General features: G+C 37.6%; 1 protein-coding gene and 1 pseudogene across 2 annotated transcripts in view; one reads left to right on the top strand and one right to left on the bottom strand.

The window, feature by feature from the left end:
- Positions 1–20,931, top strand: part of CEP85L (centrosomal protein 85 like) — a 193,074-nt gene that overhangs the window by 141,064 nt on the left and 31,079 nt on the right. For both annotated transcript variants that reach the window (XM_030809616.1, XM_003255624.4), the window contains exons 5-6: positions 1,536–1,653; positions 20,652–20,831. In XM_030809616.1, coding sequence (XP_030665476.1) covers positions 1,536–1,653; positions 20,652–20,831 — 298 coding nt within the window. The remainder of the gene's footprint in view (positions 1–1,535; positions 1,654–20,651; positions 20,832–20,931) is intronic.
- Positions 9,954–11,659, bottom strand: LOC105739545 (annotated as a pseudogene).

The following is a 20,931-nucleotide window of genomic DNA, read 5'->3' as shown; positions in this document are numbered from 1 at the left end:
CATTATGAATTTTAACTTGTTTTCGATGTTACATTTTTGTATTCCTGAACTTTATTCTGGGAAGCAGTTTTTGTACTTGCTTTTAAGTTTTGTTAGGTGGCATTAGAGCTGTTTTATCGAGGGTTATTTTTTCCCCACTGAGACAAGACTCATCTTACAAACCCTGGGTTTCTCAGCCTCAGCACTGTTGATTTTTTTTGGATCAGATAATTCACTGTTGAGGGCGGCTATCCTGTTCATTGTAGACATTTAGTAGCATCTCTGGCTTCTACTCACTAGATGCCAGTAACATTCTGCCCCAGTTGTGAAAATTGAAAATGTGGATGTTGCTAAATGTTAACTGGTTTCAAAACTGTCCCCAGTTGAGAATTGCTGATGCCCTGGGAATCATGAAGCTTTTTATTCTAGTAGTTGGGAATAGCCAGTAATTCCAAGGCACCCTGAAGCACTGTTCCCTGTAATATATTTTTGGTTGCCCTTCCACTCTACACACACCTTCAGTAGCTTCCTCATGCCTGTATTAATTAGTATTCAACCGAGTGCCCAAGGGTCATTGAGTACCGTGAACTAACTACAGCTGCCTTGGTTTCTCCAGATTCTCAGCTTTGTCTCTTCAATTCAAGGAGACCACCATTCCTGTGCTGGGGCTTGAAAACTCTCTCAGCAGGAAGTGTGGTCAGTCATAGGGTCCACCTCATTAGTTACCTATCTCTAAGAGATTACTGTTCTTAATTGCCTGATGGCCCAATGCCTTGAGAGTCTTCACTTCCTATATTTTATCTTTTTTAAAAAATTGTTTCAGGCATGAGGGCATAACTAGTCCCTGCCTGCTACTCCACCTTGGCTGGAAAAGGAAGGTTTTTTTTTTTCTTGTAAAGCTTTAAATTATTTGAAAAGTATTATATGACGAATCTCTCCTGACTTATCTCCTATTTAATGTTTTATATGTGGATTTTCTTAACGGTTAGCACATTTTAGAAATCATCCTGAGTACAACAAGGTCTTTTGATGCAACCTGAAACATGCAACTTACTTGTTCCAAAAGTTACTTGTAAGTAATTTTGGAAAACATCAAGCTATTTGTTTACTCATACTATCTTTATTATTCTTTAAAAGCTCTCCTTCAAAACTTCATTATGAGACTTATTAAATTTTTGAAGATGAGAGATACTGCATACAAAGCTCTTAGCATCATGCCTGGCACAAAACAGTTTTAAAATTTCTAAGCATATATGTTTACAGAAATTAAATAACTTGCTTAAAGCAAGCTATGGGTTGTTGAAGAAAGCAAGGTGTGACTGTTAGAATCTAAGAGGAATATTCTACAAAAGACCACATTGTAGAAGTACTCTACAGTATAAATAAATTTTTACCTAATTCCACACATGGTATTTTGTTTTAAAAAGATTTTCTATTATGATTTTTTAAATTGATAATACTTTTAAATTCTTATGTAAAATTATTAAGCTCCTTAAGGTTCTTCTAACTATTAGAAAATTATTACTCATAATGTGACCTTAATTTACGTTTTGCAGGCAGAAGCAACAAATTACCCACCTGCATGAGAGGATAAGGGATAATGAATTACGGGCTCAACATGCCATGTTAGGACCTTATGTTAATTGTGAGGATTCTTATGTGGCTAGTTTGCAGGTAAGATTACAAAGGATTTTGTAGTTGTTTTAGTAGTAAAGCTTGTGTTAATAATATACTTACCTTGTAATATAAGGACATTTTAAATCAACTTAATAATGTATTCACATGATTTATATTTATTTATATGTGTGGTAAAAGGTGTCCAACTACAGCCTTCCATCTGTCCAGATTGCACACGCCTCTCCACACACATACAGGAACTACTGTTGTCAGTTTCTGGTGTATCCCTTCCAGAGTTGATGCATATCACAAGCAGATACAAATGTATTTTATCCTTCTTCTACATTTAAAAAAATATAAGAATATGTACATTATCTGGCACCTTGCTTTTTTAAAATGTTATATACAATTATATAAAACAATGATTATTTCTCTATCATTACCTAGATAACACCCCTTTCCCTTGCTTTTGCAGTTACACGATTTTCCGTTTTATGGAGATAGCATAATTTATTCTACGTGCCCCCTACTCATCAAAATTTGAGTTGTTTTCAGTTTAGAGTTATTGTAACTGATGCTGTAAAGAATAACCTTTTTTTATAAATACTGTTTTGCTCATATGCAAATATTCTTGTAAGTTACATTTCCAGAAGTGAAATTTCTAGGTGTTGAGTTTGTGATTTTTACTGATACTGTCAAATTGCTCTTTAGGAGAGCAGTGTATAAGAACCCTCACTGTCCCACTCCCCAACTCCCAGCCATGCTAACAGAGTGTGTTATCAAACTTGGATTTTTGCCCTTATAGTAGGTCTGTATAAAAGAAAGGGGAGCTTTATCTCCTTATGGTCATATGGTTTTAATATGTATTTCTCTTAAGAGTGATGTTATATTTCTTTTTATAAATTTAAGGACCCATTCACGTTTCTTTTCATATCCTTTGATCATTTTTTATGTTAGGTTTTAGGTTTTTGCTTATTGTTTTTTGGAACCCTTTATATATAAAGGAAATTAGCTTTTTGTCTATAATTTAATTCAAAAATAAATTTTCCAATTTTGTCATAATATTTTCTATTATTATTTCTTTTTCCTCTATGTATTTTTTTCTACCATGAAGTCTGATTCTAATGAGTATTTTATAAATGAATCTCACCTTTACAAATGAGCCTATTTAACCAAACAATGACATAAAATCCACTGTGCTAAATTCTGATGTCACAAAAGTGAAAAATAGTTCCTGCTTTCATGGATCTCAAAACTTACAGAGGGAGAGACCATACAGGAAAACAAGCTTGTCTATTCCTTCTTAATTTATTTGCATTCACTGTAGTTAAGACAGTGTCTATGCCATATGAATAGAAATGTAAATGAGGTTCATTTTGCCCGTAAGGAGAGTATAGTCTAACTGGAACACAGATATAGAGTCTATGAGGACTGGAATGGCTACTTTCCTTAATTATTACTCAGTTTTTAAAAGAGCTTTCTTTAAAACTTGTTTTCATTTTTTTATATAAACTTTATATTGGTTTATTTCCCAAAGAACAAGACTGTTGGTGTACTTATTGGGATCTAAAGTGAGACCTGATAACTTTGTGGTGGTATATACTTCTATTTGTGGCTGTTGTTGTTGTTCTCTTCATTAAGGCCTTTATTCCTAGATTTTAAGTTAAGTGGAATTGTTTCCTTCATTATATCTTCAAATGTGTTGTTTATAAATACTAGAGACATTGGTATATTAAAATCAGGAAATATTGATGAGAAAATAACTATCAGATTTTCTTGAGGCCAGAAGCATTTAACATAGAGACTCCAACTTGCGTTTTATACTTTAGTTATGAATACATCATGTTATAATTTGGTCTCATCTTGGACTTCTATCACATGATAGCAAGGCTTTATAGTGCAGTACTGAGAATAATGTACAGTTATTTGAAAATGGTATTTCTATACTATGGAAGTAGTGTATCTTGCTTTGGTAACAGCATTTTAGAAGAATCGTTCAATTTCTCCTTAACATTCTGTCGTTTGGAATAAAAGCTTTAATTATATAATTATCATATTACCGAAAGCATGTAAAAAATAGGTATCTGAAGGATGAAGCAAATGTTCTTTTGACACAGCATCAGGCCAGCAGAGGGCTCTCCAAGCCAGCGTGCAAGGACAAACAAAAATATTAGTATTTGGAAGGATATGTAAAAGGGGTTGTTAAAAATATTAGTAGGATTTTGAAATATGAGAAGAATTGAAATACTATTGAGAAATCTGATTTTAAAAGATGAGAGCAATTCATAAAAGAGAATACAAGGAAAATCTTAATACTAAATGGGTATGATAAATGTATAAGATAAACTTTTATCAGTGGATAGATACAGAGAGCCAGTAAAATGGTGAGGGTTAGAAGAAACAACAGATAGAGTAATAAAATATATCTTTAGCAAAGAGTTTTTTTAACCTTGGATCTTTGAATGATTTAATTTTTTATGCATAGCGTTTTGTATAGGTACATTTTTCTGATCCATAACATATTCATCCTAATTCTGTAGACACTAGACAAAGAGAATTATGCTTTTAATAATAATTATTGAAATTAATGTGTATTCTAGAGTTAATAAGTCAGTAAAATAAAAGTAACATTTTTAAATGAATTTATAGATGGAAAACATATGCTTAATAAGTAACTTCTATTTGCTTATTAAAAATTTGACTAACCTTACAATTAAGATGACCTTAGAAGTAGATATCACTCAGTCTCATAGGTAGAGAATGAGAACTATGTCTTTATTCTAAAATCCAAACTTTCTGGATAGTTCTAATGGTAGATTGGTAGAACCAAGGAGTAGTTTGTATTTCCATTTATACCTAAATTTCCATCTGTGGTTAACAGGCCTTCGTGGAATAAACCAAATATAAAGAACCCTTTTTCTTTACTTACATTGAAGAAGAAAGAGGTCTCTTCTTTCTGTATATATGTGTACCTTGGAAAGACCAACCAAATAATAGTTACTATTATTAAGTTTCATTGATGCATCATTTGTTTTCTTTCCATTTTATTCTTTTTCTTTCCATTTATATCATTTTTTTTCTGTTTTTTCTTCAACTGGTTTGTTTCTACCACCAAGTCTGTGCTAATGAACATTTAATAAAATGAGTCCCACCTTTACAAGTGAGCCTCTTCAACAAAACATTAAACATATAATGTGTTAAATTCTGGGAACACAAAAGCAAAGAATGGTTTCTGCCTTTATGGAACTTAAACCCTACAGAGAGAGTGTATCAAAAAATATATTTATCCATTTCCTTAAAAATTGTTTATCTTAACTATGGATAAGGTTCCATTTGTGCTGTAGCAATAGAAATGTGAATGAAGCTGGTTTTGCCCTCAATGAATGTGTAGTCTAATGGAGAACACAGTCAACAGATAGTTGCAGTGTGTTGATTCGCACAGGGGTTATGTATGAAGTGCTGTGGGAACCCCAGCTAGGAACATAGCAGCTAGTCTTCCAAAGGCCTGGCCAGGCTTCCTGTAGGAAGTGATAATCTAGTTTGAGAACCTGATGAACTAAATGAATTGAGCCAGGTGAAGGGGGTGAAGGAATAGTGTTTTGAGGCATAGTGTATGGCATGTGGAGAAGCTTAAAGGAATGATGAGAAATATAATGCGTTTGGAAAACTACAAATTATTCTGTATGGATGAAATGTAATATGAGAGAAAGGTAGTGGTAGATATGTGGCTGAAGAGGTAAGCAAGGGCCAGGTGATATCAATGACCTGAGGTGTAAAGGTTTGCTTAGGGCTGGCCCAGTTTATGCCTGCTGTGCTAATAAATTTATTAATAGTGCCATCTTTCACTCTCCAAAGTATCCTAGTTTGGTTACTCTGATGGCATAATAGAGATTGGATTTAAGGTAGATGTTATTGGAGGGAGGGAAACCAGTCAGGAAGCTGTCTCAATAGTCCAAAAGTTATGTGAACATTAGAATTTTATCTGTAGTGGTCAGAATGAGAAGACTGTTGATTAAACATCTGTATGACCAAGCCATGGTAAAATGGGCCAGATTTAATGACATATTTAATGTGGTGAGAGAATGATTGCCTAGTTTCAGATGGCAACAATTGATTGGTTTATAGAGATTACTATGTTAAGGATCTGTTTAGAGGAGAAAAATAGTTAAACTTACACATTGTAAATTTGGGGTTGAGTGAAGAATGAGGGTAATTATTTGTGGGTGCAAGTCTGAGCCAGAGATAAGAGATTTAGGTGTTGTCAGTCTAGGTGGGTGGTTATTAAAGCCTTGGGCATGATCAGGTATTCCAAGGGAGGGTTTGTGCAATGAGAGGAAAATGGGATCCACAACTAGAAACAGGGAACAGCAGCATTTTAGAAGGTAGCAGAAGAGCACAACTTATGAAGGAGCCTGAGGGAGTTGTTCTAGAAAGGAAAGCAAGCAAGGGTTTTTCCATAGAAAGGGAACAGTTGCATAAAAGTCAGAGAAGGCAGATAAAGGCTGAAAAGATGTTACTAAATGTAGAAATTAAAACATCTGGCCTCAGATTTTTCTTTTTCTATATGATTAAGTTCACATAGAGTTTCAACTACAGCTTGTCTTGCCACAAAACATGTTTCTGTGGTGCAAATTTGCTCATACACAATTGGTAAATAGGAGAATGATGTCTGCTTAGTTTTCTAGATTGGTTCATAAGTGCTTTCCCCCACCAACTCCCCAGGCAAGGGGAGTTAGAATATGGTGAATAAAATTAAAATATTTGGCCAGGAAAGCAAAAGGCTTAGGGTTACCTACTACATTAGCAGCTTTTTCTTCTGCTAATAAGAAAATTGTAAAAGAGTACCTGCCCTTCAGGTGCTCTTCCTTGAGAGGTGCACTTCCTTCTTTACAGACTTTCAGTTCACGCCAGGTTATGTTCCCTCCTACTCCACCTGCACAGCAACCCCTATATCACAGAGTCTACCTATATCATCTGAACACCCACCAGACCTCTAATTAAAGTACTGCCAGCATTTTGACTGTGTGTGTATGTGGTTTTACAATATCACTGTGACCACCTGTTCAGACTGTCCAAGTTATCTCCTGAGTCACTGTTTTTGTTAGTGCACTAGTTAAAATTGCATCAGTTTGAATTGAGTGTTTTTAATCCTATTCGTTCCATATGCCCTATTATTTTTAGTGCATGATTTTCCAGGAATGTCTATATTGCATTATAGTAGAAGCACCTGTGTTAACTTTTTAAAAATTTATTAACTTTACTTTTTAGAGCAGTTTTACATTTACAAAATTGAATGGGAAGTACCAAGATTTCCCATATCCTCCATATCTTCACACGTGCACAACCTCCCCCACTATCAATGTTTTGTACCTTAGGGTACATTATTTATAATTAGTGAACCTATATTGACACACCATTAACACTCAAAAGCCCATAGTTTATATTAGGATCACTCGTGGTGTTGTGCATTCTAAGGGTTTTGACAAATTAGTAATGACACCATTAGAGTGTCATGCAGAGTAGTTTCACTGCCCTAGAAATTTTCTGTGCTCTGCCTGTTCAACCCATTGGACCCCTAGCAACCACTGAACTTGTTATGGTCTCTATAGTTTTGCCTTTCCCAGAATGTTATGTAATTGGAATCATATAGTACATACTATTCAAACCATTTCTTTTTAAACTGGCTTCTTTCACTTAGTAGTATGCATTTAAGTTTCCTCTATCTTTTCATGGCTTGATAGTTCATTTTTCTTTATTACTGAATAATGTTCCGCTTTCTGGATATATCACAGTTTAGTGCATGATTTTCCAGTGGTTTTCCAGGAATGCATGTATTTGTATTATAGTAGAAGCATCTGTGTTAACTTTTTTTTTTTTTTGAGTACAGTGACGTGATCTCGGCTCACTGCAACCTCTGCCTCCTGGGTTCAAGCAATTCTCCTGCCTCAGCCTCCTGAGTAGCTGGGATTACAGGCGCGTGTCACCACACACAGCTAATTTTTGTATTTTTATTAGAGATAGGGTTTCAACATGTTGGCCAGGCTGGTCTCAAACTCCTGACCTCATGATCCGCCTGTCTTAGTCCCGCCAAAGTGCTGGGATTACAGGTGTGAGCCACCGCGCCTGGCCCCACCTGTGGTAACTTTTTAAAAATTTATGAACTGTATGTTTTAGAGCAGTTTTAGGCTCACTACAAAATTAAATGGGAAGTACCAAGATTTCCCATATTCTCCATATCTTCACACATGCACAGCCTTCACCTACTGAAGGGCATCTTGATAATTTCCAAGTTCTGGCAATTAAGAGTAAAGCTGCTGTAGTGATATAGGAAAAACCAAAGATGCATTTTTCCCACTCTACTCTCCACTCAGCACAGTACTTCTGACACCACATGTATGGAATTTGTTTCCCTACACACCAAGCAGTCAGTTCTGCATATTCTTCAGCAGACACCATCTGGGTGTCTGTCTTCTAATTTAATCCTGACACTGTATGTGTAGAGATAGTGTCAGAACCCAAAGATTGAGGACTCACTACCACAAAACTGCCCTCCACTTCAGATGCCAATTTCAAGTCCCAAATGCTTCTTACCAACTGGCTATAAATCAGAGTTCACATAACCCCCTCCCTGGGTTTGATTAACTTGCTGGAACTCAGAAGCATTTTACTTACACTTAACCCATTTATTATAAAGGGTATTAGAAAAGATACAGATGAACAGCCAGATTGAAGAGATGCATAGGGGAAGGTATGAGATAAGGAATGCAGAGATTCTATGCCATCTCCAGGGGTGCCACCCTTCAGGAGGGAATTTCCACATATTCAGCTATATAGAAGTTCTGTAGACCTAGTATTATTATTTTTTTTAAATGTAAGCTTCATTATGTAGGTATGATTTATTTTTTCTTTTTTTGAGACAGAGTCTCTCTCTGTTGCCGAGGCTGGAGTGCAGTGATGCGGTTTCGGCTCACTGCAACCTCTGCATCCTGGGTTCAAGCGATTTTCCTGCCTCAGCCTCCTGAGTAGCTGGGACAACAGGCATAAACCACCACACCCAGCTAATTTTTGCATTTTTAGTGAGAGGCAGGGTTTCACTAGGTTGGCCAGGCCGATCTCGAACTACTGGCCTCAAGTGATCCGCCTGCCTCAGCCACCCAAACTGCTGTGATTAGAAACATGAGCTACCGCGCCCAGCCTATTATTTGTACATTTTGGATAACAGGTTTTTGTTTGTTTGTTTGTTTTTAGATCAGATGTGTCTTTTACAAATATTTCTCCTTGTCTGTGGCTTGTTTTCTCATTCTCCTGCCATTGTTTTTTGGAGGGAAAAAGTTTTTAATTTTAATGAAGTCCAGCTTATCAGTTCATCCTTTCATGGATTCAGCATTGATGTTATATCTAAAAAGTCATTGCCATAGCCAAGTTCATCTAGATTTTCTACTTTTTTTTTTTTTTTTTTTGGGAGTTTTACAGTTTTGTGTTTTAGGTCTGTGATCCATTTTGAATTAATTTTTGTAAAAAATATAAGGTCTGTGTCTAGATTCTTTTTTTTTTCTTTGCATGTGGATGTCCAGTTGTTCAGCACCATTTGTTCAAAGGGCTGTTTTTTCCCCTGTATTGCATCTGCTCCCTTGTTAAAGATCAGTTGACTATATTTATATGTCCTATTTCTGGACTCTCTATTTTGTTGCATTGATTAATTTTATATTTTATCACTAATACCACATTGTTTTGATTACTGTAGCCTTATTATAAGTTTTGAAGTTGGATAGTGTCAGTACTCCAACTTTGTTCTTTTCCTTTAATATTGTGATGGATATTCTGGGTCTTTTGCCTCTCCATATAAACTTAGAATCAGTTCATTGAATCTACTAAGTAATATGCTAGGATTTTGGTTGGGGTTGTGTTGAATCTGTAGATCAAATTGGAAAGAACCAACATGTTCACAATATTGAGTCTTTCTATCCATGAACATGGAATAGCTATTCATTTATTTAGTTCTTCTTAGAACATTTTTAGAAGAATTTTATAGTTGTCTTCATATAGATCTTGAACATATGCTGTTAGATTTATACCCATCTTATTTTTTGGTTGCTAATATAGATGGTAGTGAATTTTTAATTTTTATATTCCACTTGTTCATTGTTGACATACTGAAAAATGATGACTTTTGTGTGTTAACCTTGTATCCTGTAACCTTGCTATAATTAGTTCCAGGAAGGTGTTTTTTGTTTGTTTTCACTATTTCGAAGTTTAATTAAAAACACAATTTACAAATATTTGATACCTTGTGAAAGCATTTTTAAGTTAAGAATGGAAAAGTATGTACATAATACATAATCAAATACCAGGTGGCCTCAACTCCCACTAGGTCCACCCAGTGTCTTTTTAGGTTCTTCAAGATCTTATGTTAAATCTACAAAGTTGTTTTCCGTGACGGGGGAAGGAATGGAAATCCCCATTGCTTTTGGAACTCCATACGTGCTTACGATATCACCTGGAGTTACTTGTTGTGCAAGTTCTTTTAAGATTATTGGTCACCTGTTCAGCAAGATGCATTTCTTTGTATGAGGGATCCAAGAGACATCATATTGGGAAGGGGTCAGGTGTTCAAATGCTCATTGTGGGCTTCCTGGAGCTCCCTGAGCAATTTGTTGGTCTCGTCAAGTTTCTTCTGGAATACTTCAGCGTCTTCAAGAGTCAAAAACTTCAACCAGAGCACCAAAGTTTGTTACTGCTTTGAGTGCCACGAGCCTATCTTGAGTATTAAAGTCCAAACGTCCTGCTGGCTCTACTTCTGTAATCTCCATTTGTTTTGCTGTGTGAAGTGTCCCAGTATGGCCTTCATCTTCAGGTAATATCTCCAACTCTTATAGGGCCCTGGAATCCCCTCCTTTTGCTAAAACATCCAGCAAACTATCTGTCATAACATATGGATAATCTTGGCATAAGGCTAGAAACTCATGGTTGCTGAAATTGCTTGGAAGATCAGTCTTCCCCCATAGGTTGCATAGATTAAATCTGAATTATCCTTGCTGATATTTGTAAACGTGGAGTCATAATGCAGTACATAAGAACTCTAGGGTCCATAATTCAAATATAACCCTGGAGTTACTTTGTTCCTTTTATCCTCTTTGAACCCCTGCAGAGTATTCACTACAGACTGAAGTCTTCCAGTTGTCATTCCCAATCTCACAGGGCAGTATCCTGGCTCTCCTATAGTGGGATCCACAGGATGGAGAAGTCCCAGTCTTCTTGTTCTGTCTGGTTTTCTTCTTTCAAATTCCCACTGACTGTTAACAAGCCACGTGGTCAGCTTTCCTCCAGATTCATTCACGATACAGTCAAGCTGCTCCTACTGTCTCTCCAAATTACTGCTTTTAAACTTAAAAGCATATCTTTGTCTTTCTTTTTATTTTCTTTGCTGGGACTCTTGAAGGCTTGTGCTTCGGCATCTCCAGAGTCCTCTCTCTCCCTCTCAGCCAGCAGTCTCCATCCTCCCCACTCTGTGAGATGTCTGTTCTGTTTTTCTGCTTTCAAGTTTTTTGCAAGGTAGCCATGAAGTCTATGCTCTGCTTCAGGCTCTGAATTTTTCCTGGCTAAAAATTTTCATCTCTGAGTGTAACAGCTTCTTTGCAGCTTTATAATAAGTGGTCTCTGGTTTGTTGTAAATCATGGCATTAGTCCATATTGGTTTGAAGTTATCCATTAGTTCTTCATTGTTCTTGATCTTTTCTTTGGTGTTGCTGAGATCCATTGGGTGTTTAATGATGATGGAGTAGCCAGGAGCAATAAAATCACAGAAAATGAAAAGAGCACTTGGGTCTTTTCTCTGCAGTTGTCTCATCAGTTGATTCATGCTCTCAGGCTCCAGCTGGGTCTCATGGGCTGTCTTCTCAAGAGGGGCCTTGTGCTACCCGGTGCACATGCTAGCCCCCTGCATTGACGCACGGGGTTTGGTAGGCCCCGCTCCTACCCTCCAGCTCGCCTGGCCTAGACCAGAAGCGGCATTCCAAGGCCTGGGCCTGGCATGGGAGGTGGTCACCAGGGCCTGGTCAGACATGGGCAAGGAGCACAAGTCAGAGAAGCACCTCTACAAAGAGTATGTGGAAAAGCCCTTGAAGCTGGTCCTCAAAGTAGGAGGGAAAGCAGTTACTGAGCTCTCCATGGGCAGTTTGGGGCACGGCTCCAGCCTCTTCAGAGACAAAAACAATCATGACAAACACAAGGACAGAAAGTGGAAAAAGAGAAAAAAAGGAGAGAAGCCAGTTCCAGGGGAAGAAAAGGGGGAGAAAACAGAGAATTGAGGAGGATAAAAATAAGCAAGATCAAGGCCATGTGGAGAATGAGGCAGAAAAAGACTTCCAGTGTCATGCCCCTGTGAGATTAGACTTGCCTCCTGAGAAGCCTCTCACAAGCTGTTTATCCAAACAAGAAGTAGAACAGACGCCTCTTCAAGATGTTTGTTTGTTTGAGACAGGGTATTGCTCTGTTGCTTAGGCTGGCATGCAGTTGCACAATCATATGTGCAATTGTAGCTTGTAGAGCACCCGATTTTGTTGCTGTTTGGGGCAATACTTGTAGCCTGCATGGACCTTGGGAGACTGAACAAAGGGGGCGAATGCAGGAATAAAAGACAAAGACAAAAGAGTGGAAGAAGGGGTCAGGGGGGCACCTTGCCTCTAGTGGACAGGTGCCCTAAGCTTTTTCAGCCTTCTGAATTTATTAGGTAAAAGAGATAACGAGAAAGCGGGGGTGATTGTCCGGTAATTATCAGTTGGCCTGTTTGGTTCACAGCAGGCTTGCGAGACTGCATCCTTCGAACAATAGGTGCTAGATTTCCCAGTAGATAACTTCAAGGAGCCCAGCGCCAGGGAGTGGTCCTCAGCAAACCTTTTGGCAGCAGGTGCAGTGTGAGTTTGCCCATATCCTGCATTCACGATAAATAGTTTGCTGTTTGATCGTATAGCCACCAGTGGAATGCTGAGTTGGTCACGATCCCTTTGGCATTTTCAGCTCCCAGCAGTAGCTCACTACAGCCTCCAACTCCTGGGCTCAAGCAGTCCTTCTGCCTCAGCCTCCTGAGTAGCTGGGAGTACAGGTATGTGCCACCATGCCTGGCTAATTTAAAAAAAATATTTTAGTAGAGGCAAGGTCTCACTATGTTGCCCAGGCTGGTCTTCAACTCCTGGGCTCAAGTGATCCTCCTACCTTGGCCTCCCAAGGTGCTGGGATAACAGGCATGAGCCACTGCACCTAGCCAGGACTTTTTTTGTATGGATTCTTTTTGACATTTTATAAAGATGATCATGTTATCTGTGAACAGTTTTATTTCTTCCTTCCTTTCCAATGAGTATACCTTTTATGTACTCTTTTTGTCTTATTGCATTAGCTAGCACTTCCAGTATGATGTTGAAAAGCAGTAGTGAGAGGGGACATTCTTGCATGCTTTTTTATCTTGGTGGGGAAGCTTCGAGTTTCTCACCACTGTAAGTATAACGTTAGCTATACTTGTATTTTGTATATGTTCTTTATTAAATTGAAGAAGCTCCCCTCTATTACTAGTTTGCTGAGAGTTGTTTTGTTTTGTTTTTTGCTTTTTTTGAGACAGAGTCTCACTCTGTCCCCCGGGCTGGAGTGCAGTGGTGTGATCTCAGCTCACTGAAACCTCCGTTTCCTGGGCTCAAGTGATTCTCCTGCCTCAGCCTCCCGAGTAGCTAGGACTACAGGCGCCTGCCACCATGCCTGGCCAATTTTTGTATTTTTAGTAGAGACGGGGTTTCACCCTGTTGGCCAGGCTGGTCTCAAACTCCTGACCTTGTGATCCACCCGCCTCAGCCTCCCAAAGTGCTGGGATTACAGGCATGAGCCACCGTGCCTGGCCAAGAGTTTTGAATCGTGAATGGGTGTTAGATTTTGTCAAGTGCATTTCCTGGATTTGACATAATCATATTTTGTCTTCTTTAGCCTGTTGGTGATAGAGTACCTTAATTGATTTTCAAATATTGAACTTCTAGTTTCTTTTATTTTGCTTATTTCAGATTTACTTTTTCTAGTTGATGTTTTCTACTTTTTCTGATTTCCTAGGTGGAGGCTTAGATGATTTATTTTAGATCCTTTTTTTCTTATCTAATATATGCATTCAATGCTATAAATTTCTAAGTACTGCTTTCACTGGATACCACAAATTTTGATAGGTTGTATTTTCCTTTTCATTTAGTTGACATTTTAAAATTTCCTTTTTAACCTATATATTATGTAGAAGTGTGTTGTTTAATCTCCAGGTATTTTGGGATGTCCCAGCTGTCTTTCTGTTTTTGATTTCTAGTTTAATTCCACTATGGTCTGACAGCAGACATTGGATGATTTTTTATCTTTTTAATTTCTTAAGATGTATCTTATGGCCCAAAATGTTGTCTGCTTTGGTGAATGTTCCAGGTGAGCTTGAGGTGAATGTGTAATGCTGTTTCTGGATGAGTAGTCTACAGATGTCAGTTACAGTTAATGGATTGATGGGGCTGTTGAGATAAATTACACCCTTACTGATTTTCTGCCTGTTGGAACTGTCCGTTTCTTTTCTTTTCTCTTTCCCTCCTTCCTTCCTTCCCTCCCTCCCTCCCTTTCCTGCCTTTTTTCTTTCCTCTCCTTTCTCTCTCTCTCTCTCTTTTTTTTTTTTTTTTTTTTTACAGGTTGGGTCTCACTGTGTTTCCTAGGGTAGTCTCAAACTCCTGGGCTCAAGCCATCCACCTGCCTTGGCCTCCTAAACTGCTAGATTTGTCCATTTCTGATACAGTTGTTAAAACCTCCAACTGCGATAGTAGGTTAATCTGTTTCTCCTTGCAGTTCTATCAGTTTTTGTTTGATGTATTTTGATGCTTAGCTGTAGGTTTTTTTGTAGTGTTCCACACTTTCTGTCTTTTATCATTTGTATTTATTTTTATTTTTTGTAGATATGGGGGTCTCACTATGTTGCCTAGGCTGGTCTCGAACCCCTGACCTTAAGTGACCCTCCTGCCTCAGCCTCTCAAAGTACTGGGATTACAGGCATGAGCCAACCATTTCCCAGTCATTTTAATTGAGCATTTTATATTAATCAATTTTTCTCTTTCTACTTTATTACACTTCTCTTTTTACGTTCTTTAGTGGTTGCCCTATAGTTTTCATTTACATTTACAACTAATCCAAGTCTTCTGTCAAGTAACCCTACACCACCTGAAGGTAATGAATCATACCTTATAATAAGTACCATATAATAGCAAAATACGTCTAATTCCTCCATCTTCCTTCTCATCCTTGTATCATTGTTATCAGTCATTTCACTTATTCATAAGCGTATGTATACATACATGCACACATACACAGAAACATACATAAATGATTACATTTTTGCTGTAATTAAAATGTCACTTGTTAGATCAATTAAGAATAATAAAGGTTTAAAAATTTTTACCTTCACTTATTCCTTCTCTGATGCTCTTGCTTTCTTTGTCTAGATGTGAGTTTCTGACCTGTGTCATTTCCCTTCTCTCTGAAGGCTTTTAACATTTCTTGCAAAGCAGATATACTGGCCAGAAAATCCTTCAATTTTTATCTGTGGAAGTCTTTCTCTTTCGCTCTTGAAGGATAACTTCACAGTGTATAGCAGAAGTCCCTAACCTTTTTGGCACCAGGGTCTGGTTTTGAGGAAGACAATTTCTCCACAGACCTGGGGAGGGCGTGTGGTTTTGGGATGATTCAAGCACTAACATTTATAGTATACCTCATTTCTATAATGATTACATTTTAATATATAATGAAATAATTGTACAACTCACCATAATGTAGAATCAGTGGGAGGCCAGAGCTTGTTTTCCACAACTAGACCGTCTCTTCTGGGAGTGTTGGGAGTCAGTGACACCCAAAGCCTGTTGATTATGTCCAGTCTACTCTGTAATCTCATTTTGGTTGCTATCATTGCAGAAAACCCTGCTTCACAAAGATAGCATGTTGGAAATGGAAGCAGGCTTTTCAGTGCTTTTGTGGCAATCTCAGGATATTCTTCCTTGACTTTAATCCAAAATGTGTGGAGACTTGAAGTTGTCTCAAACATACTTTTAAGGCCACTGTCATTTGCAGTCTCAAGCAGTTGATTCTCTTCTAGTGTGGACAGAGTTGATGCACCTGGCAACTTACAAGTGGGTCGCGATCCATTTCTTCCCAGTTCGGGTTTTTTTGTGGTTGGGAATTAATGCTCAGATTCTTTAGAAAGCTGAGATAGGTGATCCATGTACCAGCTGGGAGAAAGAAGGCCCTGGCTCAGTCTCTTTCAAGATCTCTGCTAATGTTTGAAACATGTCAAAAATCCCAATGTTTATGCATTGCCCCCATAATACTAGTTTGGCCTTGAATGCAGCCACTTTTATCTGTTGACTTGAATACCATTGTCATTCTCCCTTGAAGTGACAACAGATTGAGTTCATTGAGCAGGTTGAATGTGTCACATAAGTAAACAAGTTTTGTGAGCCATTCTGTGTCACTGAAATGTGTTGCCAGTGGTGACTGTTTTTCTAAAAGAAATCTCTGGAGTGGCTCTTGTAACTCAGAAACTCCGGCCAGTAATCTACCTTTAGAAAGCAATCACTTCTATATATAAGAGATGACGTGTGTGCCCTGCGTCGATCTCCTCACAGAGCTGCACCATCAGATGTGGGTTAAAGGCATGTACTTAATGTGGTTGATAGTTTTAAGGATATCCTGCAAAGTGTTGCTAAGTTCAGGTGACATTTTTCAGCTAGCCAGCATTTCTCTATGGGTGATACAATGTGTGGAGTCACATGCAGAAGCGACCATCTGACCCAAGTTGTGAAATCAGAAAGACACCCAGTTATGGAAGCCTCTCTGTGCATATACTGACACAAAATGACCAATTCCGTTTTTCTGATATGTAATCATTCAAAGACTTGAATAATTCTGCAGCTGTGGTGTTGGTTGGCAATAAAAGTGCATATGACATATCCTCATACACATCCTCCTGAAAATATATCACACAAAAACAAGCCTTGTTGCCTTGTCAACATTGATAGACTTTTCAACCTGGATTGCATACCACAGTGACTCATTCATCCTCTTTAACAACTGTGCCTCAATATCCTCTGCTGTTTCATCAGTTCGTTTTGTTGTGATGATGGCTGAAAGATGAACACATGTCACCTTTTGAACTGCAGCGTCTCCTAAGAGTTCATGACAAATGTGCTTGGCAGCAGGAAGGATCGCCTCTTCACCAATAGTAAAGGGCTTTGTATTAGTCTGTTCTGATGCTACTATAAAGAACTGCCTGAGACTGGATATTTATAAAGGAAAGAGGTTTAATTGACTTACAGTTCCGTGTGACTGGGGAGGCCTCAGGAAACTTAAATTCATGGTGGAAGGGGAAGCAAACACATCCTTCTTCATATGATAGAAGGAAGAAGTGCCGAGCAAACAGGGAAAAGCCCTTTATAAGACCATTAGATCTCAGGAGAACTCACCCACTATCACGAGAATGGTAGCATGGGGGTAATCGCCCCCATGATTCAATTACCTCCCACTGAGTCCCTCAACATATAGGGATTATTGGAACTACAATTCAAGTTGAGATTTGGGTGGAGACACAACCAAACCATGTCATTCCGCCCCAGCACCTCCCAAATCTCATGTTCTCACATTTTAAAACACAATCATGCCTTCCCAACAGTCTCCTAAAGCCTTAACTCATTCCAGCATTAACCCAAAAGTCCAAGTCAGAAGCCTCATGTGAAACAAGGCATATTGTTTTTTAAGGTTTTTTTTTTCTTTTTCAGTATTGGAAGTTTCTGTCGTCATATCCCCAAGTTCAGGAATTGTTTCCTCAGCCAGGTCTACTCTGCTAATGAGTTCCTCAAGGACATTCTTTATTTCTTTTAGTGTTCTCAATCTTTAGCATTTCTTTTTTATTCTTTTCTAGAATTTTTATCTCTACACTTACATTATCTGTATGTTCTTATATACTGTCTACATTTTCTATCATAATCTTACTAATCCTAGTTGTCGAAAATCCCTGGTCTGATAATTCTGACATTCTTGCCATATCTGACTCTGTGTCTGATGCTTTTTGGTCTCTCCAAACTGCGTTTTTTGCCTTTTTGCCTGTCTTGTAATTTTTGTTGAAAGTAGACATGATGTCCAAGGTTTAATAAGTGTGGTAAATAGAGCTTTAGTAATGCAGTGGTAAAGTGTGCAGGGAAGGGGAAGTATTCTATAGTCCTGTGATTAGGTCTCAGTCTTGGTGAATTTGTTCCTCTGGATTGTGAACTTCAGTATTCTAAGATTTTTTCTTTCCCCACCCTTAGGCGGGACAGGATGGCAGGAGGGTGATGGAGTTGGTATTTCCACAAGGAAGGCCAAAGGAGCTTGATTTGTGTATTAACCCTCCTTTATGCGGAAGGCTGGAGTTGGCTGGAGTTGGGTTATTTCCTTTACCCCAACTAGGTTAAGCTCTGATAAAACCCCAGCAGTTTAGGCTCTGGTAAAATAGTTTCCCCGACGGCAGGCATTTTTAAGAACAGAATGCTCTGGCATATTTTAAATGGTTCCTTTTCGCCTCCCCCTGCGAGAAACAGGATGGGATTTTTCTCTGATACTCACTGATGATCTTGTAGAACTGGAGGTAAAACTCACAGACATATGGAAACCTCCTGTATGATTGGGTCCCCATGGAATTTTTAACTCTCAGATTTATCTACTCCAAGTCTCTAGCAATTCATTAGTTACAGATTTTCCCACCCTGGCTCTTCTGCTAATGGGTTTTTGCATTATTAGGTTATGATCCTCCGTTTCTACCTATCCTTTTTTTCCAGTTTTGGAGGCAGCAGTTTGCCCTGTGACCTCATTTCTCTCACAGACTTTAGAAGACTTGTTGATATTTCAGTTTTTTCAGCTTTTTATTTTTATTTTTTTAGGACTGAGTGGTGACTTCTGATCTCTTTACATGCCGGGCTAGAAACTGGAAGTCTGTATTAACTTTTTGTAGTTTCATAGCCTAGCCATCTTCCTGAGTTCCATATCTACCTTTCTGCCTGATGTCCATCTCTACTTGTATATTCAAATGAAATAATAATCATAGACTCTAATTATATTAAGTATATCTGCTTAAGTATAACCTATTTTTCTATATAACCTACTGTTCTTCTTTATATTTACTTTTGCCCAGAAGATAATCTTCCATGTTACTTAGACAAAATCTTAAACCTTGGTTATCTTTAACATTTATTTTCCATTTACATCTTTAAACAATCATTTTCTTTAAATCCTCTCACCCTGCTTCCAGTTTCTTCATTCTGTTCTCCATGCTCTATTTCAGCTCCTTGTTTCTTTTCAGCTAAATTAGTTAGAATAATTTCTTTAAATGATAACATCCATATTCATTCTCAGAGAATCTTGTTCACTGCATCTAGCTTTGTCCTATTTCTTCTAGCACTGTCATGTCTTTTTCCTCTCATCTCTTCCCTTTCATCAGACTTGCTGAGAGTCTAGACACTAGACAATGCTGGGGAATATAGAGATTTACAAAGCCAAGTTCACAATTCTTGGAATTCTACAGGAAGGTTGCAACCTAGATTTGTAAGTTTTCCCTTTTATTCCGCCCACTTGTAACCTATAAACATGACATGATACTCTCTGTATATACTTTTTAACCTTTTTAAAAATGTTCTTTCTAGAATGCCTGTTCCTTTTTCCATTCTTGCCAGAATCTCCCTGTATTTCAAAATCTGTCTCAAAAGCCACCTCTCCAGTAAAGCCTTTTTCCTCATTCGCTCAATGTCTTCATGTATCCTACTTCCTCCCAATACTTTGTACTTAACATGGCCTTTATTTGGCTACCATATTTATTCAGTTCTATATTACAATCATCTAAAGGCTTCTCATGCCTCTGATTAAAATTTGAGTTTGTAAAGGGTGAGTCTGCCATCTTTGAAATAGCCTGGACATGATAAATGCTATTTATGTAATGGTTGAATTGCGTGCTTACCTTTTGGGAAAGTATCAGTTCTTCAAGGCCTAGTTCAAATTTACTTCTGTAACACCCTCCCTTAGCTACTGCACGTGTAACTATCTTAGCACTTAGTTTCATTGTCTTTTTTTGGTATTTTTGTGTATGACACATTAAACTGGTGGGATCTTACTTTATTAACTGTAGAATCCCCAGCACCTAGCACAATGCCTAACGTATGTGCTTTGTAAATATCTTCTAAATAAATGGAAAAATAACCTCTTTCTTTGCTTTTACAGTACTTTGTTGATATCTTTTTACAGCACTTAACCACATGCTGATTTGTTTGAAGGAATATTTGTATTTCCTGCCTTCCTCTTCCAGATTTTTATCCTACATGGGGGAGAGGGAATATCTTCCCCTTGAAAAGAATTTCCTTCAAAGCCTTGCTCATAGAAGCAATAATACATTTATTCATTCAACAATTATTTTGTGAGTACTTATTTTGTGCCATTTTTTCTATGCAATAGGGAATATAAGATGGACACTTTGAGATGGACAAGAATCCCTGATTCATAGATCTTACTTTCTAGTTAGAGAAGCATTCGATTAATACATATTGAATTTAGTATTAGCTGGAAATGATTACCTGTGAAGAAATTTTTCTTTAGTTTTATTTATTTACGTAGAACTTTCACTTCTATATGATTAATGAATATACTGTACTATTTACATGTTGAAGTATACTTTTAAAATCAAATAATAGCTCTTTCATGAAGTTTCTCCTATATGCTGGAAACTTTACATACTTTATCTTTCTTCAAAAAACACTGCAAAGTAGATTTTATTGTTTCTGTTTTAGAGATGAGAAAACCGGGGTTTTGAGATGGTAAGTAATTTGCTTTCATTGTGGTACATAACTAGGAAGCAAGATAGCTGGAATTTAAATCAAGGTGTGTCTGTTCATGTAGCCTATATGTACTGTTATATTATACTTCATTTCCAATTTCTTCACATTTGTTCAAGACAAACTTTTAAAGTCTTACCTCCTTTTTTTCTTTCCTAACAGCCACAATATGAGAACACTTCACTCCAGACACCATTTTCAGAGGAATCAGTTTCCCATTCCCAACAAGGGGAATTTGAGCAAAAGCTTGCATCTACTGAGAAAGAAGTTTTACAGCTTAATGAGTTTCTCAAACAAAGACTAAGCCTATTTATTGAAGAGAAGAAGAAACTAGAGGAAAAAGTAGGTTTTTGTTATAAAGTTGAATTAGGTCAACAACATTTCCTCAGCATATAATTATTTGTCTGTCATTTACCCTGTCAGGTGTCATGCCAGGTTATAT

The sequence above is a fragment of the Nomascus leucogenys genome, chromosome 3 (genome assembly GCF_006542625.1).
Source record: "Nomascus leucogenys isolate Asia chromosome 3, Asia_NLE_v1, whole genome shotgun sequence".
NCBI classification, from domain to species: Eukaryota; Metazoa; Chordata; class Mammalia; order Primates; family Hylobatidae; genus Nomascus; species Nomascus leucogenys.
The sequence above is the reverse complement of the archived record's forward strand: the minus strand, read 5'-3'. Positions and strand labels throughout refer to the sequence as shown.